At 38.3% G+C, this 26,816-nt stretch overlaps 1 protein-coding gene across 1 annotated transcript in view; it reads left to right on the top strand.

The window, feature by feature from the left end:
- LOC124777198 overlaps positions 1–26,816 on the top strand; it is a 303,378-nt gene that overhangs the window by 38,636 nt on the left and 237,926 nt on the right. The window contains exons 4-5 of the mRNA XM_047252513.1: positions 6,679–6,743; positions 9,380–9,440. Coding sequence (XP_047108469.1) covers positions 6,679–6,743; positions 9,380–9,440 — 126 coding nt within the window. The remainder of the gene's footprint in view (positions 1–6,678; positions 6,744–9,379; positions 9,441–26,816) is intronic.

The raw sequence follows: 26,816 nt of genomic DNA on the forward strand, positions 1-26,816 counted from the left end.
ACATTATTTACAAAATGAAACTCAGTTTTAGTGCTCTTGGATCAATATCCACACAAGTATATACAACAGAAATAGCTCTGCTGTGATGTTGTCTCAATGTGCATATGCAACGAACACTCGCTATTGAGGGCAACATGTTGGGTTCTATTACATACAAAGTATTCTAGCTACTCATGTATCAAGGAATCTGTTCCATATGCTTGTATCTCCATTAACAGTCTGCAGTGGAGTACCACGTTAAATGTTTTTGGAAATCTAGAAATATGGAATCTGTCTGTTACCCTTCGTCCATAGTTCACAGTCTATCATGAGAGACAAGGTAAGCTGGATTTTGCATGATGGATGCTTTCTATAGTATCCTCCTATTGCGGATATTCTTTTAAAAGAATAATGTTATATATAAAATGAAACTCAGTCATAATGTCCTTCTATGAATAGCCACACAGCTACATACATTGGAAACAAAGACCTAGAGTGATGATAGGCAGCGTGGTATAGACATGGGGTCTTACTGGGTCAGTGCTACCAGGGTGTGATGTCTGACATGTTGCTGGTGCAGACTAGGATGAACTGTGCCATAGAGTGCTGAGATGAAACTGCTAGTACTGCCAACTTGTAGTGCTACGATTGGTCTGCTGATGTGACTGGACAGAACTGCTTGTGCCGCCAGGTTGAGGTGTAGGGTGTAATTGACTTCACACTCTCTGGTGATCTAGATAGTTGGGAGTGAATGGATATCTGCTTGGTGCTGCAAGGGCACATTGCCAGGCATAGCAAAATAGTGCTCTGCTGACAGTGCTCTCTTCTGCAACAAGCATGCTGCATGTTAGTGAGGTTGGTGCCTCCAGATGCTATGGAGGTGATGTAACTCTGTGGTAAACAGTCCAGGCCATACAAGGAAAATATCTCGGTGTTTATATGAGCCATTAATACATGTCCTCCTGGCAGGGCGGCTGCCTGCTTGGCCTACCTTGTGTGCAAGGGAAACGACTACCAGGCAGATACAACACTTTCTAAAACTTTGTTGAATTGTGGACATAGGGTTTTTGGTAGCTAGGAAATTTATTGTAGTTGACCTCCGAATATGTTTAAGAATTCTGCAGCAAACCGATGATATGGATATTGCTGTGATTTTGCGTGGTCCATTCTCTTACACGTCTTATATACATGAGTCACCTGCACTTTTTTCTAGTTGCTTGGGACATTGTGCTGGTTGAGAGATTTGTGATAAATGCAAGGTAAGCTAGGGGCCAATGCCTTAGAGTACTCTTTGTAAAACTGAAATTGGGATTCCATTAGAACCTGACAACTTGCTTGTTTTTAACTCTCCCAATTGTTTCTCTACACCAGGCATGTTTATTACTACGTCGTCCATACGGGGCATTGTGTGATGATCAAACGATGGTATGTTTGTACAATTCTTAAATGTGAAATTTTAAACTTCAGCTTTCAATTTGTTATCTTATACTGCCACACCAAACTGGTCAAATGACTGAAGGGAAGCCTCAGGCTAACTTAGTGATTTTACATAGGACCAGAACATTTTTGGATTCCTTGCCATATCTTTTGCAATGGTGTGACGGTGGTAGTTATTGTGTTCTTCACACACAGTACTTTTTATGGATGCACGAATCTCTACTAACCTTTGCCTGTCATCATTTATGCATTCTCTTTTGAACCAAGAATGCAACAGCCTTCGCTTCCTCAGTATTTTCCAAATTTCATAGTTGAAATGTGATAGGCATTTTCCATCCTTAATCCACTTACTAGGTTCATTCTTGTCCAGAGTATGATTCACAGTCTTTTTAAACTTTGCCCATAATTCCTCTGCATCCATCATACTGGAACTAAATCATGTCAGTTCATTGTCTAAGTGAGATACTCACAACTGCTTATCTGCTTTTTCTAGCAGGAACACACTCCTAGCCTTCTTGACTGATTTTTTGAACTTTCATAAGCATAGTCACTATAATATCATTGTCACTAATCCCCATCTCTATAATGACATTGTCATTAAGGTCCTCTCTGTTTGTAGCTATGAGCTATATTTCCATTGTGTCTGATCTGTCGAACTAGCTGCGCAAGACGGTTTTCAGAAAATGTGTTCAGAAGTACTTCACGAGATTCATGCATGCCTGCCTGCCTATCTGTTTGTTTGTGTGTCTATCTGTACCCCCTGCAATGAATCCATAAACATCCTGGCCTATACTTGCTAGATTAAAGTCGCCTCCAACTAGATTGCATGATCTGGGTATTTACACCCTACTGAGTCTAGACGTTCTTTGAATGACCCTAGAACTCTAGTTGAACTAGAGGGAAAAACTTTGTCCCTTTGCAGACCTCTGACAAATCTATATGACTATAATGGTACACTGTTTTTCACGATGCATAAATTGCAAGTTCTCACGAATAGCTGGATACATTGTTTCCCATGTCAGAGGAGGGCAAATAATACAATCTGAGATATAACCATGAGGAGAGACTACCCTTGAATTTGAAATATTCCCTCCACACCTTGGAGTTTTTGTAGTGTTGCACCAATTTCTGCTTGCAGCTGTGGCGAGAAGTCACACACTCTTAGCAGTGTGCAAGATATATTACATGATACACTTGTTTTGTAAATTCAACCCCCTTTACTTGCTGCAACTTAATTTATTTTTCCCAGGTGCATTTTGCCTTTTTCTCACTGTAAGTCATCTTCAATGGGATCTAAAATGATACAGTTTTGTTATTTTTAGATTATCAAACAGTTCACATCACATTTTGTATGTAAATAAGTAATTACTTACAGTTTGCTGTGATCAATGTTTCCTCTCATCTGGTCTGGTCCAAATGCATCTAGAAACAATAAACTAAGTTGCAGCCAGAAAAAGTGGATTTATTTACATAACAGGTATTTCTGTGCTTGCTGCATAGGATGGCCATGCAAACAAACTTGATATTACATGATGTTCTGCTGCACAAATTTAATCTGAAACATTTATTGGTGGACCTAGATTAATTGACTGCACTGCTACCCGTGTGAAATCAGTCTAAATCAGGTCACCAGCCTCGCTTTGACCCATGAGACAGGGTTAAACTTGTCACTATCCTGAAGACAGTAATTAAGAGGTCTGTAGCTATCTGACAACTCTCAAAAAGATGCAGAGATCTGACCATTGGACTGGAATCCATATGCCATGAACGTATACATGATATCCGACTGTCTCCTAGAAACTTACTGTGGTAATCTCCACAGCAGCAGAAGAGGGGCAACTGTATTTTCAGGAGCTGGCATGGGCTACAGTGTGTGCAATTGACTGAACTGTGCTGGTAATAATAGCCAACATGGCATTGTTGCGGTAGTACCATTAACAGCTGAAAGCAAAGGGAACAACAGCTGTTATTTTTCCTGAGGATGTCAGCTGTACTGTTTGGCTTAATGGTGTTAGCACCTTCTTGGCTGAAATATTCTGAAGATAAAATAGGTTCCCAAGTGGATCTCCAGGTGGCGACTACTTAGGAGGAGGATGGATGTCATGAGGAAAAATTTACTGGTCGGTGCATAAAATATTGGATCACTTAATTGGATAGGCAGGTTAGAAAATTTAAAAAGGGAAATGTACAGGTTGTAGCTAGATATAGAGGGAATTTGTGAGTGTAGTGCCAGAAGCAGAAGGAGTTCTGGTTTAATGTGCATCATCATACCAAGACAAACATGAAGCCAACACCCACCACAGTAGTATAGGTTTGATATGGCAACTAGCTCTGCGGATGGTGAAGAATTGCAAGAATATGGTTGTTGTTGTTCAAGTTTTCAGCCCAAAGGGCAGTTTGATACAGTTTTCCTCACTACTCACCACACTGTGCAAGCCTCATAATTTCCTAATGAGTGCTGCAACCTGAATCTACTTGAATCTGCGTACTGCATTCATCTCCTGGTCTCCTCCTACAGTTTTACAGCACACGTTTTCCCCCATACTAAATAGATGATTACTTCCACCTCAGAATGTGTCCTATCAACCGGTCCCTTCTTTTAATAAAGTTGTGCTACAAATCTCTTTTCTCCCCAGTTCTATTCAGTGCTTTCTCATTAGTTACCTGAGGCACCCATCTAATCTTCAGAATTCTTCCATAACATCACATTCCAAAAGCTTGTATTCCTTTCTTGTCTGTTCTGCCTGTGTCCACATTTCACTTCTGTACAAGGCTACACTCCAAACAAATACCTTCAAAAAAGACTTCCTAAATTTAAATTTACATTACTGTTAACAAATTTCTCTTCAGAAATGCTTGTCATGCCATTGCCAGTCTGCATTTTATATCCTGTCTGCTTCAGTCATCATTATTTATTGTGCTATCCAATAGCAAAGCTCACCTACTACCTTTAGTGTCTGACTTCCTAATCTAATTCCTGCAGCATCCCCTAATGTAATGCAACTAGATGAATGTGTGATGAGATAAAGGAAATTATTCAGATACTTAAAGGAAGATGAAAATTTAATTGTGACAGATGTCTGGAATTGTATGGTAGAGAAAGGAAGAGGAGTCAAAATACAAGATAAACATGGAATGGAAGAAAGTAATGAATGGGGAGCCACCTGGTAGAATTTTGCCCAGAGCATAATTTAATCACCACTAACACTTGTTTTAAGATTTGTGGAAGGTTGTTGTATACATGAAAGGGACCTGAGGATATAATGCTAAAACAAAGATTTAGAAACAAGATTTCAAACAGTAAGACATTTCCAGGACACAGATGTGGATGCCTACCGTAATTAATTGGTTATGAACTGCAGATTAAAATTTAGAAATTGCAAACAAATAGGTATTAAAGAAGATGGGACCTGGATAAACTGAAAGAACCAGTGGTTCTTGGGAGTTTCAGAGTCAGTATTAGGCAATGTTGGATTGACACAGTGGAAATGAATACAGTAGAAGACGAGTTGGTAACTTTGAAGAATGAAATAGTGTAGGTAGCAAAGGATCACAGGTAAAAAGAAGAGGCTTAATAGAAATCATTGGGTAACACAGGTGATACTGAATGTGACAGAAGAAGAAAGTGTGAGAATGTAGGAAAAGAAAGACAATACAGTCATCTTGAAGATGAGATTGATAGGCAATGCAAAATGGCTTAACAGGGAATGGCTAGAGGACAAATGTGACACTGCAGAAACATGCGTGACTAGGGGAAAGATAGATGCCAATGACAGGAAAATTAAGCGACCTTGGAGAGATAAGAATCAGATATATCAACATCAAGTGTTTAGGCGACAAGTCAGTACTAACCAAAGGTGGAAGGAATATATAGAGGGTCTGCATATGGGAGAAAAACTTAAGGATGATATTATAGAAAGGGAAAAGGAAGTAGATAAATATGAGATTGGAAATATGGTAGTGCAAGAATACTTTGACCTAAGTGGAAACCAAGGTTCTCGAATACAGAAGATGACATTCTCTCAGAAATATTGAGTTCCGTGGGAGAGCCAGCAATTACAAAACAACTCCACCAGATGTACCAGTTATATGAGACACGGCAAATATCTTCAGACTTCAGAAAGAATGTAACAACAATATTTCCAAAGAAGGCAGGTGGTGACAGGTGTGAATACTACTGAACCATCAATTTAATAATTCATGGTTGCAAAATATTGACACAAATTTATGGAAAAAGGAAAAACTGATAGCTTATCTCAGCATTGGTTAGTTTGGATTCCTGAGAAATGTAGGAGTACATGCAGCAATACTGGTGCAATGTCATACCTTAGAATATAGGTTGAAAATAAGGCAAACGACCATCCATAGAAGTTGTAGATTTAGAGAGAACTTGTGAAAATGTTGACTGGGCTGTGCTTTTCAAAATTCTGAAGGGATCAGAAATAAAATACAGAGCATGAAAGTTTATTTGCAACTTGCCCAGAAACCAGACTGTAGTTGTAAGAGTTCAAGGACATGTAAGGGGAGCAGTGGTTGAGATGGGAGTGAGGCAGGGTTGCAGCTTATCCCTGATGTTATTCAATCTGTACATTACGCAAGCTGCAAAGGAAACAAAAGAAAAGTTTGGAGAAAAAATTAACGATCAGGAGAAATAAATTAAAACTTTGAGGTTTAAGGATGACGTGGTAATTCTCTGAGACAGCAAAGGACAGAACAAATTACCTGGAAGAGCAGTTGAATGGAATGGGTGGTTTCGTGAAAAAGGATTATAAGATGAACATCAACGAAAATGTAATGGAATGTATCAAAGTTAAATCAAGTTATGCCGAGGAATTGGATTAGGAAATGAGATACTAAAAGCTGCAAATAAGTTTTGGTGTTTGGGCAGCAAAATAAATGATAATGGCCAAGGTAACGAAGGTATGAAATGTAGACTGACAATAATAAGTAAAAAATTTCTGAAAATGATGAATTTGTTAATATCTAACACAAATTTAAATTTGGGAGCAAAATTTATTTTTTACTAAAAAGAAAGTAAAGAGAGTTGATTTGTGAAAATTAAACATCAGCATAAAAGAATCGGTTACACTGGAAGAATTTTCACATAACCTGGAGATATTCGCAACAATAATGGCCACAAACAAACAAAAGCACTAAAGACTGTTAATGCCAAGTATTTTGTGAAATTATCTGTCACTTTTATTGCAGCTGTGTAGTGGTTGTTGATGGTTTTTAGTTTTATGTAATTTTTTTTTTCTCCAGAAACCTTGAAACATTGGATGAAAGCAGCCCAAGTTCGCTTCTCATAGAAGAGCTTCCGCTTTGTGGTAAGTGTAAAAAAGTAGCATCTCTTCATGTTCCAGTATATTGTTTGAAGTTGTGTTATATATATGGGATGTATCATAATTAATGGCGTAGACACATACAGTTAAAAGTACACAATACTAGAAGCAAAAAAAGTCTCAGTAAACATGGGATCAAAAATGCATACCTTAAGAGCTACGAGCAATTTTTCATCTTTGATACTGTGAAGCAAATCTCTTCTACTGCAAGCTCTTTGCTTTCCACATTTTGAGAAGTAGTAGTATGGACCAAAACAAGAAAAAATGTCCAGTAAACATTTGCTCTGGACATAACTTGTAAACAATATCATATAAATTATTATTGATGACGAATTACACTTTCAAATATTGAAATGTATTCCTGAAATGTAACTAAACTGTAATAGGTAAAGAAGTATTACATAAAGTGGCATATGAAAATTTGCCAGACTGGGACATGAACCCAGATTTCTCGCTTATCGTGAATAGTCGCTTTACCGCTTAGGCTATCTGAGCGTGCTCCCCAGATATGTAAATATATATAAAGCGAAGCGGGCCTGTGATGAAAATGATAGTGATTGTCTGTGACTTCTTATTGTCTTGATTCTAAAATCTGAACAGGAATCGAGATCTGCGAGTCTGGGTAAATGAATCAGTAACTTATGAGACGATATGTGCGTGACACATGGAAGTTTGGGTCAATCCAGGGAGCGTGCTTGGATAGCCTAAGTGGTAAGACAATTGTACCTGATAAGTGAGAAATCTAGATTTGAGTCCTGGTCTGGCACAAAGTTTCAGATGTCACTTTAGGTAGTATCTATTTCAGTTAAGTTGAATTTCAGGAATAAATTTCAATGTGGTTTAAACAAAAGAAAATCCACGCTGGAAAAATGGCAATATGATGAAAAGAATAGTTTGCTATTCACCATATAGAGGAAATGTTAAATCACAGACAGGCACACCAAAAAGATGGCTTAACATATGAGATTTGGCCAAAAGGACTTCTTCTAAAGTACAAGACACTCACATTCACGGAGCTGCTGAGAGCAGCAATCTAGGTGATGGGGATGAGCATTATGTGTTTTCTACTTTAGAAGAAGGCATTTTGGCTGAAAGCTCACATGTACAGAAGTCCTTTTGGTGTGCCTGTGAGCAACCTAGCGTCTCTTCTGTATGGTGAGTAGCAATGTATCCTTTTCGTAGTATTGTCAGTATGATTTAAAGATATTCAGGAAGAAAACGAAACCATTGCTATAACAAGAAGGGACCTGCAAAGAACAAATACTGCTGTAAATGATAAAATAATATGATTAATTTATCCGTTCTAATTTTTAGGCAGGAATTTATTTTATTCATATTAAAATTACTTATAAAAAAGCCGCAGTATAGTTCAGGATTACAATTGTATTAATAAGTATGTAACAGACAAAACATAAATGCAAACTAGGACTGGCTACAGTCCCATTCTAGTTTTGACAGTGAAATTACTTAGATTAGTCCAAGGCTGTAGACCAGACTGGTGCAGAAATTGTGATATTAAACAAAAGCAGAGCATTTATAGCATGAGGAATAAAATTTGTGGCAACAGAAGAAAATAAGTGAGCACATTATAAAAACAAACATAAATGTAATATTTGAAGGGTACTAAGAAAGAGTGGAATAAAGTTTTAGCATAGTAAGAAATTGATGTTTTGCAGTTAGGTCTTGTACCTGTGACCTAAAGGGAAGATAGTGATGATGTTTAAAAGCTTTTATATATAATTTCCATACATCAGAATGTAAGTGTGCAAATACCTAAATGTTGAGGAATGTTGTATTTTATGTTCCACTTTGTTCACTTGAATATTGGTGCTGTTGAGTTAGCTGTTAGGAGGTCACTTTGTTTTGCATGGCTTTTTATCTGATGCATTAGACATGATACAAACTATGATACCATGAAAGGAACAGTGATTACTCACTTTTCATATAACACCACCACCTAACTAATTGGAGGAATTTGTTGAGCTTTGTGTGTACATATTCCTCAGGATGTTTCACCTTTGTCTTGTGATAATCGTGGACCGTAGCTTCATATTTGTGTGATGAGCATCCTTTTAGCTTTTACCTTTATTGGAATAATTGTGTTTACGATTTGTCTTGCATTTTAAACATACAGTATTTGTTTGTTATATGGTCTGTATTAATACCTTTCTCACATCGACATGAATCACCAGTGACGTTGCTAAGTATGCTTGTAAAAGTGTACTAGTGCTTGATATTCATTTCTGAAGACATTTTGCACTATGTCTTGCATTCTTGATCCATAACTGTTACCCGACAAAAGGACTTAATTTATGTTTTTGTGATGGATTACTGAGCTTGCCTTACAATTTGTAATTTGTCCTGTCAGGCTGCATTTGATGTCTCTGGATTGGCTTTATATTTTTACCAAAGGTTTCAAGCATACTATAGTTGTTTGAAGTAGCAAAAATAATGTTAGAAGGATTATAGAATTTAAAATTTTTCATGGTTTGACCTGGATTTAGATTTACCCTTTATACATGTGTATTCTATGGATAACACTTTATTACAGTAATATGATCTGTCCATAACATACTATGCAGAGTTGAAATATGCTGTCTATTCCTGACGATTTTTTGCAGAATCTGGGCCACTTAATATGTCAACTCATAGTTCTGACAGTCCTGAAAGGATCACCAAAAGGTAAGCAATGTTGCTCTGTTTTCAGTTAGTCATATAACGATCATCAAAATGGTGGTCCAACATTCATATGGTATATCCGATTTGGGGTTTAATGTATGGCAGTGGTAAAGGTATTTTTGGTTTTAGAGTTAAATTAGATACAGTGTACCATAAACCATAGTGAGATCATCAAGGACATCAAAATGTTAGAAAAGCAGAAACATGTAATATACATATATATTTCCCTCAAAAGATCCTAGGGGGGATGTGGGAAAAAAATCACATTTGTTGTCTACATACCAATTATAAAACTTACCACAAACATTTAAAAGTGTAAATAGTTATGCACATAATTTAATACCAAGACTACTGTAGCTAAGCATCATCTTAAACAAAATCAGTTTGCAAGACACAGAGGCAGCATTACTGTACTGAAGCTGTGCTAAAATCCTGTGTAGTTCTGTGACATAGCAAAACCAATTCATGTAATTACGGGTATTCGTAGGTGGAAGAGTTGGAGTTGGCCATCAATAAATCCTTTATCCTCATCTCAAACTGCAATTTATTACCACCCAACTTTTTTTAGCTGCTTGTAAGCTCTTGAAAGAGTGTATTCCTTGATAATGGGCACCTTTCTGGACCAAAGTAAGCAATTCAAGTCTCACTGAAGACTGTTCTTATTCTTGTTGATTACCTGAAATGGGCTGTTGGTTTGAAAGAGAGAGATTAGTTATGGAAAATTTCAACAAGGAACAAATATACGGAGAAGCAGTAATTAGTTCTTTGAATAGGCTACTTCAAGTCATTCTTGAAAGTGCACAACAAATAATTTGTATTACATTCTTTTAGTCCCCCGAAGCTTCAGCTTGGTGTTATGAGTAACTGGTACACAAAATAATGTATTGTATGACATTACAGAATGGAAATAAGCAAAGTATGCCAGCTTTTTTATTGTTACATTGCAGGAGTGCATTTGCAACAAAAAATTGTTTTGACATTTCAGCATTTTTATTAGATGCCACTCCAGCTGAATTTGTCATCAACTTTTAATTCCTAGAATTTAACACTGGCAACCTCTTCTGTCATTATTTCCTCATATTATGCACATATGCTGGGTGGAAATCTCTCGCAGCCTCTGAAAGGCACGTAGTGAGTCTTTTTCACTTCTTAATGACAGCTAATTGTTTGCAAACTGTTTATCAATATCCATGTAAGTATCAATAGGTGCCCTTTCTAAAACTACATTTGATTTGCTGCTTATTGCAACAGTTCTATCATCTGAAGAACAAATCCCTTATTCACCTTTCTTTAGCAGCTGCATAAAACCACCAGTGTGGAGGGAAGTGTCTGAGTGTAATAGAGAGATATGTGAAGACAAGAGAGCCAAGACATCATGGAAATAAGGGTCTGGGTAAGAATGTGATTTGATCAGAGGAAATAGAAATGAGGGTAATGAGACACAATGGCACTGATGAAATGTTAGTGGAATAATTTGCTGGTGGTATCTGACTGGAATGATCAGATCTGTTCGACAGACATTAACAAGATAAAAACTTTTGTTAAATACAGTTTGTCAAATTAAAACAGTGTGTTCATATTTAGCCACAGCAACACAAAAGATTATTTAACCAGTGAGACATCTTATAACAGCAGATGATGTGAGGCTTTGCCAGAAGTTTTGTCATCATGTTTGCCAGCATTTGTTCGGAAGGTATGTACTCTACAGTGATTTGGGATGACTATTTTTTCTCTTATAAAATGGTCTCTTGTGCCTACTTGTTATGTTTGGCTCTTGTAACCACTAGTCTTAGGCAAGTCGATTGCAACTTTGTTGACACATAGTAATTTGATAGGATCATTCTTGGGGTTTGAAGTTACTCCACTGTCTAACCTCCTAATATTCTGAGGTCTGAGCCATATAGCATATTCTGCCTCAGTTGTGGATACAGATACTGTTGGCTGTGTCTTATCGGTCAGGATACCATTGCTCCTTGATATTTAAACAGATACTCAGATGTTCACTTTCTGTTTTCTGAATCTCTAGCACAGTCTGCATCACAGTAATGTATTATGTGGCAGTCCCTTGCTTTTGAAAACAATAGCTTCATATTTTTGATATCTTTTAGATATTTAAAAATCCTTTTAACTGCCTGCCTGTGCAGTATGCCCAGATTATTACAAAAAATGGCTGACAGTTCTTATTAAATAAGGTAGGTCCAGCCTTGTTTCTGACTGAGCATAAATTAAACTCCTTGTTGCTTTGAAATAGGATATATTACAAATAGCTTCTTACTCTTTCTCTGTTTTTGGGCTCATATCATGAATGAACACTTGGTTATTGTCCAGTGGTGTAGATATCAGTTTATGTTCTTTCATACTGAATCTGTTGAGTATTTGCTCCACATAGAGTATGTGGTCTTTCTACAAATAATCTTCTTTGCTGTTCCTAGTGATTTGGATACCTAATCAATTAGATAGTCGTTTCACCAATATCATTTTTGTAGTAGATACTATAGTCAGCTGTCAATCTTTCGAAATTTAGATTCAACAGTGTATTGTCTGATTTCAAGCTCCATCAGCAACGACCTTGTTTCAGTCCATACCCTACCTTTTTAGTCTTTTAATACCAGCATCTTTCACTGTATTTGTAACTGGATATACTCCTGGAACTTTCCTACAAATCTCTTCATTTAAGTCACCTTGTAAGAAAGCTGTGACATCTAAGTGATCAATGTAAAGATCATGTTTAGCAGTCATAGCAGATAAATATCTTAAATGAGTTATATATTACAATTGGTACATATGTTTCATCATAGTCCAGCCCTTTCTTCTGACCTCAGTCTTTTACTGCTAGCTATGCTTAACAGCATACAGTATGGCCTTTCAAATCTATCTTAGTTTTAAACTCCCATATGTGGTTGTCTTTGTGAGGCTGAAACTCTTCCTGTATTCCTTTCTGCCAGTTTTCAGCATTGCCTGACATGCTTGCTTCTTCCAGTGACAAGGGATCAGAGTCAGTTGACTGTTTAGACTGGTAAGTTACTAAGTCATGCAACAACTTTGGTTTGGTATTTTTGATGACTTTCAAATTCACTCGAGGTACTGCAGTTGCTTATAATAATAATAATAATAATAATAATAATAATAATAATAAACCCCGTGGAGGCCCGGGAAAAGAATAGGCCTCCGGTATGTTCTGCCAGTCGTAAAAGGCGATGAAAAGAACAAACCACTAATAGGGCTAACCCCCCTTTTAGTGTGATTAGTTGGTTCAGGACAGAACTAATGAAGCCTCGGACAAGCGCTGTTATGGTCGGGGACGATGCTTGAACCCTATGCCCGTCCGCAATGGTAACGACACTGCTAGCCACACAGAAAATGATTTAAATCCAAATAGAGGTGTTTTGCAGGATACGCTTCCTGCAACCACTCTAGAAGTAAAACAAAGACAGAGGATGAGATGGTCAGATGAAGTTAACCGACACCTCATGTTCTGTTATTACCAAGCAACAAACTTAGGAACCAACACAACTGGATACAGATCACAAGTATACACAACATTTATTACCAGATACCCAGAATTAAAATTCTTAACAGAACTACGACTAGCTGATCAGATCCGTGTAATAATCAAAAATAACAGGATACCCCAGTCAGAATTAGAAAACATCAAACAACAAGTACAACAAATACTGGAACAAAATAATGTGCAATCAGAAGAAGAAGAAAATACACTAATTGACTCAAACATCCCAGAACAAACAAACAAAGAACACCACGCATCAATTAAACAATCAGAGGAAAACGTAATCTTAAGACAGCCACCAGAACAAACACAAATAGAACATGAAGTGACACACGTGTTAGATATAGAAGAAAAATTTCAGCTAACATATATGTAGAATACAAAGACACAAATACAGACATTAGACCATTCTTGCATAGACTACCAAATAACCCACAAGTCGAAACAACAACAACTACTATCAACACAATCATACGCAACAAAATAAATGAAAATACAATTATGGAAGAGTTACAAATATTGGTTTATATAGGAGCACTCACTACACTAAATATACACATTAGGCAGAGATCAGAACAAACCAACACACAGAAGAAACCCACAAAACCAGCATGGCAACACAGGCTACAGATCAGAATAGAATAACTGAGAAAAGACATTGGACAGACTGGGACACTCAGATGTTTAGGACGGGTGGTAGGGACAGAGCATCAAGTGACATTATACTGAGTGCACTATCCGAAAATTACCTCGAGCAATTAAACAGAGAACCGACTCGTGGAGATAACATCTTAGACCTACTGATAACAAGCAGACCCGAACTTTTTAAGTGTAGAACAGGGAATCAGCGATCATAAGGCCGTTGCAGCATCCCTGAATATGGAAGTTAATAGGAATAGAAAAAAAGGGAGCAAGGTTTATCTGTTTAGCAAGAGTAATAGAAGGCAGATTTCAGACTACCTAACAGATCAAAACGGAAATTTCTGTTCCGACACTGAAAATGTTGAGTGTTTATGGAAAAAGTTCAAGGCAATCGTAAAATGCGTTTTAGACAGGTACGTGCTGAGTAAAACTGTGAGGGACGGGAAAAGCCCACCGTGGTTCAACAACAAAGTTAGGAAACTACTGCGAAAGCAAAGAGAGCTTCACTCCAAGTTTAAACGCAGCCACCTCTCAGACAAACAGAAGCTAAATGATGTAAAATTTAGCGTAAGGAGGGCTATGCGTGAAGCATTCAGTGAATTCGAAAGTAAAATTCTATGTACCGACTTGACAGAAAATCCTAGGAAGTTCTGGTCTTACGTTAAATCAGTAAGTGGCTCGAAACAGCATACCCAGACACTCTGGGATGATGATGGCATTGAAACAGAGGATGACACGCTTAAAGCTGAAATACTAAACACCTTTTTCCAAAGCTGTTTCACAGAGGAAGACCGCACTGCAGTTCCTTCTCTAAATCCTCGCACAAAAGAAAAAATGGCTGACATCGAAATAAGTGTCCAAGGAATACAAAAGCAACTGGAATCAATCAACAGAGGAAAGTCCACTGGTCCTGACGGGATACCAATTCGATTCTACACAGAGTACACGAAAGAACTTGCCCCCCTTCTAACAGCTGTGTACCGCAAGTCTCTAGAGGAACGGAAGGTTCCAAATGATTGGAAAAGAGCACAGGTAGTCCCAGTCTTCAAGAAGGGTCATCGAGCAGATGCGCAAAACTATAGACCTATATCTCCGACGTTGATCTATTGTAGAATTTTAGAACATGTTATTTGCTCGAGTATCATGTCGTTTTTGGAAACCCAGAATCTACTCTGTAGGAATCAACATGGATTTCGGAAACAGCGATCGTGTGAGACCCAACTCGCTTTATTTGTTCATGAGACCCAGAAAATATTAGATACAGGCTCCCAGGTAGATGCTATTTTCCTTGACTTCCGGAAGGCGTTCGATACAGTTCCGCACTGTCGCCTGATAAACAAAGTAAGAGCCTATGGAATATCAGACCAGCTGTGTGGATGGATTGAAGAGTTTTTAGCAAACAGAACACAGCATGTTGTTATCAATGGAGAGACGTCTACAGACGTTAAAGTAACCTCTGGCATGCCACAGGGGAGTGTTATGGGACCGTTGCTTTTCACAATATATATAAATGACCTAGTAGATAGTGTCGAAGTTCCATGCGGCTTTTCACGGATGATGCTGTAGTATACAGAGAAGTTGCAGCATTAGAAAATTGTAGCGAAATGCAGGAAGATCTGCAGCAGATAGGCACTTGGTGCAGGGAGTGGCAACTGACCCTTAACATAGACAAATGTAATGTATTGCGAATACATAGAAAGAAGGATCCTTTATTGTATGATTATATGATAGCGGAACAAACACTGGTAGCAGTTACTTCTGTCATATATCTGGGAGTATGCGTGCGGAACGATTTGAAGTGGAATGATCATATAAAATTAATTGTTGGTAAGGTGGGTACCAGGTTGAGATTCATTGGGAGAGTCCTTAGAAAATGTAGTCCATCAACAAAGGAGATGGCTTACAAAACACTCGTTCGACCTGTACTTGAGTATTGCTCATCAGTGTGCGATCTGTACCAGATCGGGTTGACGGAGGAGATAGAGAAGATCCAAAGAAGAGCGGCGCGTTTCGTCACAGGGTTATCTGGTAACCGTGATAGCGTTACGGAGATGTTTAGCAAACTCAAGTGGCAGACTCTGCAAGAGAGGCGCTCTGCATCGCGGTGTAGCTTGTTCGCCAGGTTTCGAGAGGGTGCGTTTCTGGATGAGGTATTGAATATATTGCTTCCCCCTACTTATACCTCCCGAGGAGATCACAAATGTAAAATTAGATTGGAGCGCGCGCGGATACTTTCAGACAGTCGTCTTTCCCGCGAACCATACGCGACTGGAACAGAAAAGGGAGGTAATGACACACCGTTGGGTGGCTTGCAGAGTATAAATATAGATGTAGATGTAGACAGCTAACACAGTTTATAAGAAATGAAATATCAGACAAAAAACGAAAAAGGTTAGGTAAAATCTCACAACAAGAAGTGATAGAGCAATTAGATGAAAAGAAGCAGAAATTACAAGCATTGGCCAAACGACTTAGAAGATACAAAAAAGGTGAAAATCGAAGGAAACAAAACCAAACATTCAACACAAACCAAAAGAAATTTTATCAGACAATAGATAACACACACATTAAAATAGACAACCCACCAAACATAACAGACATGGAACACTTCTGGAGCAAAATATGGTCAAACCCGGTACAGCATAACAGGCATGCACGGTGGATACAAGCAGAAACAGACGCATACAAGATGATACCACAAATGCCTGAAGTGATAATTTTGCAACATGAAGTCACCCGAGCAATTAATTCTACTCACATTTGGAAAGCCCCTGGAAAAGATAAAATAGCAAATTTCTGGCTAAAGAAGTTCACCTCAACACATTCACATCTAACTAAATTATTTAACAGTTACATTGCAGACCCATACACATTCCCTGATACGCTTACACATGGAATAACTTATCTGAAACCTAAAGATCAAGCAGACACAGCAAACCCAGCAAAATATCACCCCATAACATGTCTACCAACAATATACAAAATATTAACTTCAGTCGTTACACAGAAATTAATGACACATACAACACAGAACAAAATTATAAATGAAGAACAAAAAGGCTGTTGCAAAGGAGCACGAGGATGTAAAGAGCAACTGATAATAGATGCAGAGGTGACATATCAAGCTAAAACTAAACAAAGGTCACTACACTATGCATACATTGATTACCAAAAAGCTTTTGATAGTGTACCCCACTCATGGTTACTACAAATATTGGAAATATACAAAGTAGATCCTAAATTGATACAGTTCCTAAACGTAGTAATGAAAAATTGGAAAACCACACTTAATATCCAAAGCAAGTTCAAATAATATCACATCACAGCCAATACAGATTAAGCGTGGAATATACCAAGGAGACTCATTAAGTCCTTTCTGGTTCTGTCTTGCTCTGAACCCACTATCCAACATGCTAAGTAATAGAAATTATGGATACAATATTACTGGAACATACCAACACAAAATCACACATTTGCTATACATGGATGATCTAAAACTACTGGCAGCAACAAATCAACAACTCAACCAATTACTAAAGATAACAGAAGTATTCAGCAATGATATAAATATGGCTTTTGGAACAGACAAATGTAAGAAAAATAGCATAGGCAAGGGAAAACACACTAAACAAGAAGGTTACATATTGGATAACCACAGTGACTGCATAGAAGCGATGGAAAAAACAGATGCCTATAAATATCTATGAAACAGACAAAAAATAGGAATAGATAATACAAATATTAAAGAAGAACTAAAAGAAAAATATAGACAAAGACTAACAAAAATACTGAAAACAGAATTGACAGCAAGAAACAAGACAAAAGCTATAAATACTTATGCTATACCAATATTGACGTACTCATTTGGGGTAGTGAAATGGAGAAACACAGACCTAGAAGCACTCAATACACTTACACGATCACAATGCCACAAATATGGAATACATCACATACATTCAGCAACAGAAAGATTCACATTAAGCAGAAAGGAAGGAGGAAGGGGATTTATTGACATAAAAAACCTACATTATGGACAGGTAGACAATTTAAGAAAATTCTTTCTAGAACGAGCAGAAGCTAGCAAAATACATGAAGCAATCACTCATATAAATACATCGGCTACACCACTGCAATTTCATAACCACTTCTACAACCCTTTAGATCACATAACATCAACAGATACGAAGAAAGTAAATTGGAAAAAGAAAACACTATATGGCAAGCACCCGTATCATCTAACACAGCCACACATCGATCAAGTCGCATCCAACACATGGCTAAGAAAAGGCAATATATACAGTGAGTCGGAAGGATTCATGATTGCGATACAGGATCAAACAATAAACATCAAATATTACAGCAAGCATATTATTAAAGATCCCAATACCACAACAGATAAATGCAGACTTTGCAAACAACAAATAGAAACAGTAGATCACATCACAAGCGGATGTACAATACTAGCAAATACAGAATACCCCAGAAGACATGACAATGTATCAAAAATAATACATCAACAGCTAGCCTTACAACATAAACTTATAAAACAGCACGTTCCCACATACAAGTATGCACCACAAAATGTACTGGAGAATGATGAATACAAATTATACTGGAACAGAACCATTATAACAGATAAAACAACACCACGTAACAAACCTGACATCATACTCACCAATAAAAAGAAGAAATTAACACAACTAATCAAAATATCCATACCCAATACAACAAATATACAGAAGAAAACAGGAGAAAAAATTGAAAAATACATCCAACTGGCTGGGGAAGTCAAGGACATGTGGCATCAGGATAAAGTTGACATTATACCAATTATACTATCAACTTCACGAGTCATACCAAACAATATCCACCAGTACATCAACACAATACAGCTACATCCAAACTTATATATACAACTACAGAATTCTGTAATTATTGATACATGTTCAATTACCCGAAAGTTCTTAAATGCAATGTAACATATTACGTACAGTTAAAAGGAAGTCACGCTTGATCAAGGTCTGCGTCACTTTCCATTTTTGACCAGACATAACGTCTGAGAAAAGAAAGAAATAATAATAATAATAATAATAATAATAATAATAATAATAATTGTTGTTATTATTATCATCATCATCATTATATTGACCAACTAGAATCATGTTAACAACTTCAGTTCCTCTTCTTCCTTTGTTGTTGTTTCTTATTTTTCCAGTATTCCATCATTTCCTCCCCATAAAGTCTCCTCCTTTTTTCTGTCCATGTTGTCCTCGATTTTTTATTTCTTCTGCTTTGAAAGCCTTCCAAATTAAGTATTTTATTTTTAAAACTGTTTCTTTCTGCTATTTCTGATTTTTTGATGTTGTTTCTTTCTAGATCTTTCCTTACTTCTGTATTCCATGCTATTGTCGATTTCTTCTTCCAGAATTATAGGAGTATTTGTTTTGTTAGTCTATTTCCATCCATTTGGTAGAGGTGTCCGAGAAAGATTAATCTTCATTTGGCCATTACTTTCGATATTTTCTCTATATTTTTGTAGATCTCCTCATTACTACTTATTTATCAACCATCTGCAGTTTTTATTTTTTATTGCACCCATTATTTTCCTAATAGCCCTTCTTTCCAGTACCTCTATAGTACATCTTATAGTTCATCGTAAGGCATTCAGATCCATATAAACATTCTGCTAGTACCACAGTGGTGTAGTGTTTTAGTTTTGTTTTTGTAGGTATACATTTCTTGCTGTAAATATTTTTGGTCAAACCATATCCTCTTTCCATTTTGTTAATTCTTACATCTATTGCAGATTTTTCTAATCCATTCTGTTGTATAGTTTCTCCAAGATATTTAAATTTATTTACTTACTGTATTTTACCTATTTGTGAGTCCCTGAGTTTTGGCACATTTTTTATATTTGTCATGAATTTTGTTTTATCTGTTGAAATTTTGAGACCAATTCTGTTTGCTATTTTTTCTGGAAGTTTTATTTGAATACCTGCTTCTGTCAGGTCTTCTGAAAGTATTGCAAAATCATCTGCAAAAGCCAAGCAGTTTACCTTAATTCTGTTTGTTTTCCTTCCCAGAGTTATTGGTTTTGTGATTTTTTTATCTCTGAATTCCAGACCTTTACATTTTTTTCTAGAACACATCTAAACAGTTAAGGTGACAAACAATATCTAACACCAGTTTTTATTTCTAATGGCTGAGATACTTCTCTCATAAATTTGACTTTAGATATTGTACCTGTTAGTGTTTCATGAATGATATTTGCTAATTTTGATTTAACACCAAATTCTCTAATTACCTTATCTATTGTTTCTCTGGCTATATAATCAAATGCTTTCTTGAAATCAGTAAATAACACTATTATTGATAATTAATTGAAACCCCCCATGAACCATGGACCTTGCCGTTGGTGGGGAGGCTTGCGTGCCTCAGCTATACAGATGGCCGTACCGTAGGTGCAACCACAACGGAGGGGCATCTGTTGAGAGGCCAGACAAACATGTGGTTCCTGAAGAGTTGCAGCAGCCTTTTCAGTAGTTGCAGGGGCAACAGTCTGGATGATTGACTGATCTGGCCTTGTAACAGTAACCAAAACGGCCTTGCTGTGCTGGTACTGCGAACGGCTGAAAGCAAGGGGGAACTACAGCCGTAATTTCTCCCGAGGACATGCAGCTTTACTGTATGATTAAATGATGATGGCGTCCTCTTGGGTAAAATATTCCGGAGGTAAAATAATCCCCCATTCGGATCTCCAGGCGGGGACTACTCAAGAGGACGTCGTTATCAGGAGAAAGAAAACTGGCATTCTACGGATCGGAGCGTGGAATGTCAGATCCCTTAATCGGGCAGGTAGGTTAGAAAATTTAAAAAGGGAAATGGATAGGTTAAAGATAGATATAGTAGGAATTAGTGAAGTTCGGTGGCAGAAGGAACAAGACTTTTGGTCAGGTGATTACAGGGTTATAAATACAAAATCAAATAAGGGTAATGCAGGAGTAGGTTTAATAATGAATAAAAAAAATAGGAGTGCGGGTTAGCTACTACAAACAGCATAGTGAACGCATTATTGTGGCCAAGATAGACACAAAGCCCATGCCTACTACAGTAGTACAAGTTTATATGCCAACTAGCACTGCAGATGATGAAGAAATGGATGAAATGTATGATGAGATAAAAGAAATTATTCAGGTAGTGAAGGGAGATGAAAATTTAATAGTCATGGGTGACTGGAATTCGTCAGTAGGAAAAGGGAGAGAAGGAAACATAGTAGGTGAATATGGATTGGGGGGAAGAAATGAAAGAGGAAGCCGCCTTGTAGAATTTTGCACAGAGCATAACTTAATCATAGCTAACACTTGGTTCAAGAATCATGAAGAAGGTTGTATACCTGGAAGAATCCTGGAGATACTAAAAGGTATCAGATAGATTACATAATGGTAAGACAGAGATTTAGGAACCAGATTTTAAATTGTAAGACATTTCCAGGGGCAGATGTGGATTCTGACCACAATCTATTGGTTATGAACTGCAGATTGAAACTGAAGAAACTGCAAAAAGGCGGGAATTTAAGGAGATGGGACCTGGATAAACTGAAAGAACCAGAGGTTGTACAGAGTTTCAGGGAGAGCATAAGGGAACAATTGACAGGAATGGGGGAAAGAAATACAGTAGAAGAAAAATGGGTAGCTCTGAGGGATGAAGTAGTGAAGGCAGCAGAGGATCAAGTAGGTAAAAAGACGAGGGCTAATAGAAATCCTTGGGTAACAGAAGAAATATTGAATTTAATTGATGAAAGGAGAAAATATAAAAATGCAGTAAATGAAGCAGGCAAAAAGGAATACAAACGTCTCAAAAATGAGATCGACAGGAAGTGCAAAATGGCTAAGCAGGGATGGCTAGAGGACAAATGTAAGGATGTAGAGGCTTGTCTCACTAGGGGTAAGATAGATACTGCCTACAGGAAAATTAAAGAGACCTTTGGAGGAAGAGAACCACTTGTATGAATGTCAAGAGCTCAGATGGCAACCCAGTTCTAAGCAAAGAAGGGAAGGCAGAAAGGTGGAAGGAGTATATAGAGGGTTTATACAAGGGCAAAGTACTTGAGGACAATATTATGGAAATGGAAGAGGATGTAGATGAAGATGAAATGCGAGATAAGATACTGCGTGAAGAGTTTGACAGAGCACTGAAAGACCTGGGTCGAAACGAGGCCCCGGGAGTAGACAACATTCCATTAGAACTACTGATGGCCTTGGGAGAGCCAGTCATGACAAAACTCTACCATCTGGTGAGCAAGATGTATGAGACAGGCGAAATACCCACAGACTTCAAGAAGAATATAATAATTCCAATCCCAAAGAAGCAGGTGTTGACAGATGTGAAAATTACCGAACTATCAGTTTAATAAGTCACAGCTGCAAAATACTCACGCGAATTCTTTACAGACGAATGGAAAAACTGGTAGAAGCCGACCTCGGGGAAGATCAGTTTGGATTCCGTAGAAATGTTGGAACACGCGAGGCAATACTAACCTTACGACTTATCTTAGAAGAAAGATTAAGAAAAGGCAAACCTACGTTTCTAGCATTTGTAGACTTAGAGAAAGCCTTTGACAACGTTAACTGGAACACTCTCTTTCAAATTCTGAAGGTGGTAGGGGTAAAATACAGGGAGCGAAAGGCTATTTACAATTTGTACAGAAACCAGATGGCAGTTATAGGAGTCGAGGGGCATGAAAGTGAAGCAGTGGTTGGGAAAGGAGTGAGACAGGGTTGGAGCCTCTCCCCGATGTTATTCAGTCTGTATATTGAGCAAGCAGTAAAGGAAACAAAAGAAAAATTCGGAGTAGGTATTAAAATTCATGGAGAAGAAGTAAAAACTTAGAGGTTCGCCGATGACATTGTAATTCTGTCAGAGACAGCAAAGGACTTGGAAAAACAGTTGAATGGAATGGACAGTGTCTTGAAAAGAGGATATAAGATAAACATCAACAAAAGCAAAACGAGGATAATGGTATGTAGTCAAATTAAATCGGGTGATGCTGAGGGGATTAGATTAGGAAATGAGACACTTAAAGTAGTAAAGGAGTTTTGCTATTTAGGGAGTAAAATAACTGATGATGGTCGATGTAGAGAGGATATAAAATGTAGACTGGCAATGGCAAGGAAATCGTTTCTGAAGAAGAGAAATTTGTTAACATCGAGTATAGATTTAAGTGTCAGAAAGTCGTTTCTGAAAGTATTTGTATGGAGTGTAGCCATGTATGGAAGTGAAACATGGACGATAACCAGTTTGGACAAGAAGAGAATAGAAGCTTTCTAAATGTGGTGCTACAGAAGAATGCTGAAGATAAGGTGGGTAGATCACGTAACTAATAAGGAGGTATTGAATAGGATTAGGGAGAAGAGAAGTTTGTGGCACAACTTGACCAGAAGAAGGGATCGGTTGGTAGGACATGTTTTGAGGCATCAAGGGATCACAAATTTAGCATTGGAGGGCAGCGTGGAGGGTAAAAATCGTAGAGGGAGACCAAGAGATGAATACACTAAGCAGATTCAGAAGGATGTAGGTTGCAGTAGGTACTGGGGGATGAAGAAGCTTGCACAGGATAGAGTAGCATGGAGAGCTGCATCAAACCAGTCTCAGGACTGAAGACCACAACAACAACAACAACAATTGAAACCCTCAGCATACTAGGAACAAGTGTTCCATAAGGCTGTTTAGCCAAGAGTCCTGTAGTCTCAGCTATACTCCATGTCTTCCAAGCCAATATATTAGCATCAGGAAATGCTTCAAGGCCACCATAATCTGCTTGGTTGCCCCATACAACAGCAAGTGTAAGCCAGGTACTACCTCCAAACACTGCTTGTACATCACAGGTGAAGTTCAGATGGAGTCCACGAAAAACATTTGGACCTCCAATCAATTGCTGTTTATTAAACTGTCCAGCCAAGTCAATATTAATCACTTTCAAACTGCGATACACAGGTACGCTGCGCTGCCAGCGACGACGCCATGCACGTCACAGAGGCGTTGGTGTGGCTCTATCCATCTGAGCCACCGAGAACACAGATGAATAGCACGACTGCAGGGACTTATCCCTTGCATGCGTCCCATGAGATCCACTTTCCCAACTGTCTGCAATCTACATACTGAATGTTCCTAATAGATTCTTTGTCCATCCACTCATTACTCGCGCACACTAAGGTGATGATTCCCGTAAGAGCTTGTAATGGTATCTGTTCTTTCGAGAACAGTTACTATCTTCATATATAGTTAAATGGCTACCCGGCCATTGACCTTCGTCTGTGCGAAGCTCTTACGGGAATCGTCACCTTAGTGGGCGTGAGTAATGAGTGGATGGGCAAAGCATCTACTAGGAACATTACGTGTGTAGATTGTGGACAGTTGGGAATGCGGGTCTCATGGGAAGCATGCAAGGAATAAGTCTCTGCAGTCGTGCTATTCATCTGTGTACTCGGTGGCTCTTCAAGGTATGCATTAAACAACAGTGGGGAAAGGCAACAACCTCGTCTAACACCTCGTTCAATGCTGCTTCCTTCTGACATTTCATTTCCAATCCTTATCCTTACTTTCTGGTGTAAATATAGATTCTGTATCAGTCATCTTTCTTTCAAATCCACTCCTTTCCTCTTCAAAATATCCATCGTCTTGTTACACTGAACTTGGTCAAAAGCCTTTTCTAAATCTATAAAAACAGCAAAGATTTCTCTACATTTCCTTATATCTTTCCCCTATAGTTCTTAACAGGCCAGTGGCATCTCCTTTTCATTTTCCTCTTCTAAATCCGAACTGCTCCTCTGAAATCCCTCTATCCAGCTTGCCATATAGCCTTCTATTGAACTTTCTCAGCAACACTTTAGCTGCATGAGAAATTAGACTTATGGTCCTATGCTCTTCATATTTTTTAGTGTTTCCCTTTTTCTCTATTGGTATCATAACTGTTGCAAGGAAGTCCTTAGGCCATTCTCACTTGTCATATATCTCGTTACAGAGTAAACTATTTCTTTTCTTGCCTTGTTTCCTAGACTCTTCAACAGTTCTGCTGGCAAATCATCAATCCACATGCCTTCCTATTCTTCGTCTCCTTCAGTGCCTTTTCTACTTCTGCTTCCAAGATGGTGAATCCCTTTCCATCTTCCGGCACATATTGCTCCTCTTCAACCTTAATTTTGCTTTGTATTTAATCCCCCTTATACGGACATTCATTGTATTCTTGCCAACTGTTCAAAACCTGGAAAATGGAGAAAGAGGGAAAGTATGAAATGATGTATTCACCTAAAATAGTCCTAAATGTCTTTTCCCTGCCAATTTACCCATTGAAGTCATAGCTTTACTCATAGATTAAACATGATGCGTCTAATAGTAAAACAAGGCAGGTGCAGAGTCATCAAATCTACAGTGCTTATGAAGAATTTGATTGATTATTATGGATGGAATATATTGGAATAGCCGGCAATGAAGAACTAGAAAAATATTTAATTTAAGAGCATAGGCATGAAAGTAGGGAGTTTTCCATGAATTGTTGAGCTGGAAACCCTCGCTTTGGTTGTGCAGGTTGTCTGCTAATTGCATTTCCACAGGTTCCTTGACCACTAAATCTCAGTAGTATGAGGCTGTATCTTAACTTTCCCATAATCCATGGACTGGCCAATAGAAATATAGTATTCATCCACTGCAGATTTATTAGGCTGCAGAAGGCGTTTATACCACTGGTGTTCAATGCATCATTCTTTTATAGTACGCATTATTTGTCTTTTTTACCTGTCACCACATGCATATGGATTTTCATATATACCCTCATTCTACTGGAATTCAGTGGTCAAGGGAGCTGTGGAAATCTAATTAGCAGACAACCTGCTCAATTGAGATGAAGGTTTACAGCTTAACAAATCATGGAAACCGCTCATTTCTTGTTAGACACACGAGGTTTGGTTTGGTTTGGTTTGGTTTGGTTTGATTTGATTTGATTTGATTTGAACAGGGAAGCTAAAACAGCTTAGGTCTAACCCGCCACTGCCTGCACCGAAACTAAGTTTATTGTGCGGTATCACTCCCATATATCTAGTAAAGCCAACCAATGCCCTTAAATAGTGCAAGGAGCCCCTCTACCAGTTTTTTGTCAGACGCAATTTCTTCAGGTCTAGTTGTCCCAAAGATTCTATATCTTTTACTCTCCAATGCCATGCATTTGAAGATTAGGTGTGATGCAGTTTCCTCACCCTCATCACATTAGGGTCCTCTTATGTTATACCCATTGTGTGTAGGTGTTTTTTGAAATTCCCATGGCCAGTCATCAGTCCAGTCATGAGTTTGATCTCTTTCCTGTTCAATCCCAGGATTACAGAGCTTCTTTTAAAACATGGCTTGGGCATAATTACCTTACCATGTTTTTGTTTATGGACCTTGAACCAATATCCTACGTGCTGTTTCCTAAGCCAGTTCCGTAGTTCTAATTTGATCATAACCTTGGTGACTGTCAGGACAGGTTCCGATTCAATAAATTGAGTTTTTGCCGCCATCCTAGCCAATCTGTCTGCTTGTTCATTGCCACAGATCCTTGAGTGGCCAGGGACCCACACTAGGTTTGCCCTATTGCTTCCCCCTAGCTCCACCAGAGCCCTGTCACATTCTGCAACAATCTTAGCTCTTGTTGCAGGAGCTGCCAATGATTTCAGGGCTGCCTGGCTGTCTGAATAGTTGTAGATGCTACGGTCCTCGTAACACCTACACATATTCTCATCCACACATGCCCTGATTGCAGTAATTTCAGCTTGGCATACAGAGGCCAGTTTTCCTAGAGAGATGATGCCCTCCAGTCTTGGCTGAACCTCATACACCCCTGCCCCAATGCCTTGGTCTATTTTTGACCCATCAGTGAACCAAACGATGTCCCCCGTACGGTGTCGAACTGTTTTTTCCCACTGCTCCCTGCTTCGAATTATTTTATTGTAAGGCTTGTCGAAGCAGTTGGGAGTTATTATATAGTCGGCAGGCGTTTCCCCAGCCATTCCTGTATTTTCTTCACTCACTATGTTAGTGTGTGATTCTGGATATCCGAATGAGACCCAGTTTTTGCCAGTTTTAAGTCTATGTGCTCCAGCTGGCGCCTCCATCTTGACCCAAAGGTGTAGTGGAGGCATGTCCAGCATGGCTTCCATTCCAGTGGTTGGTGTGCTGCTAATGCCGCCTGTTATGACTAA

The sequence above is a fragment of the Schistocerca piceifrons genome, chromosome 2 (genome assembly GCF_021461385.2).
Source record: "Schistocerca piceifrons isolate TAMUIC-IGC-003096 chromosome 2, iqSchPice1.1, whole genome shotgun sequence".
NCBI lineage: Eukaryota > Metazoa > Arthropoda > Insecta > Orthoptera > Acrididae > Schistocerca > Schistocerca piceifrons.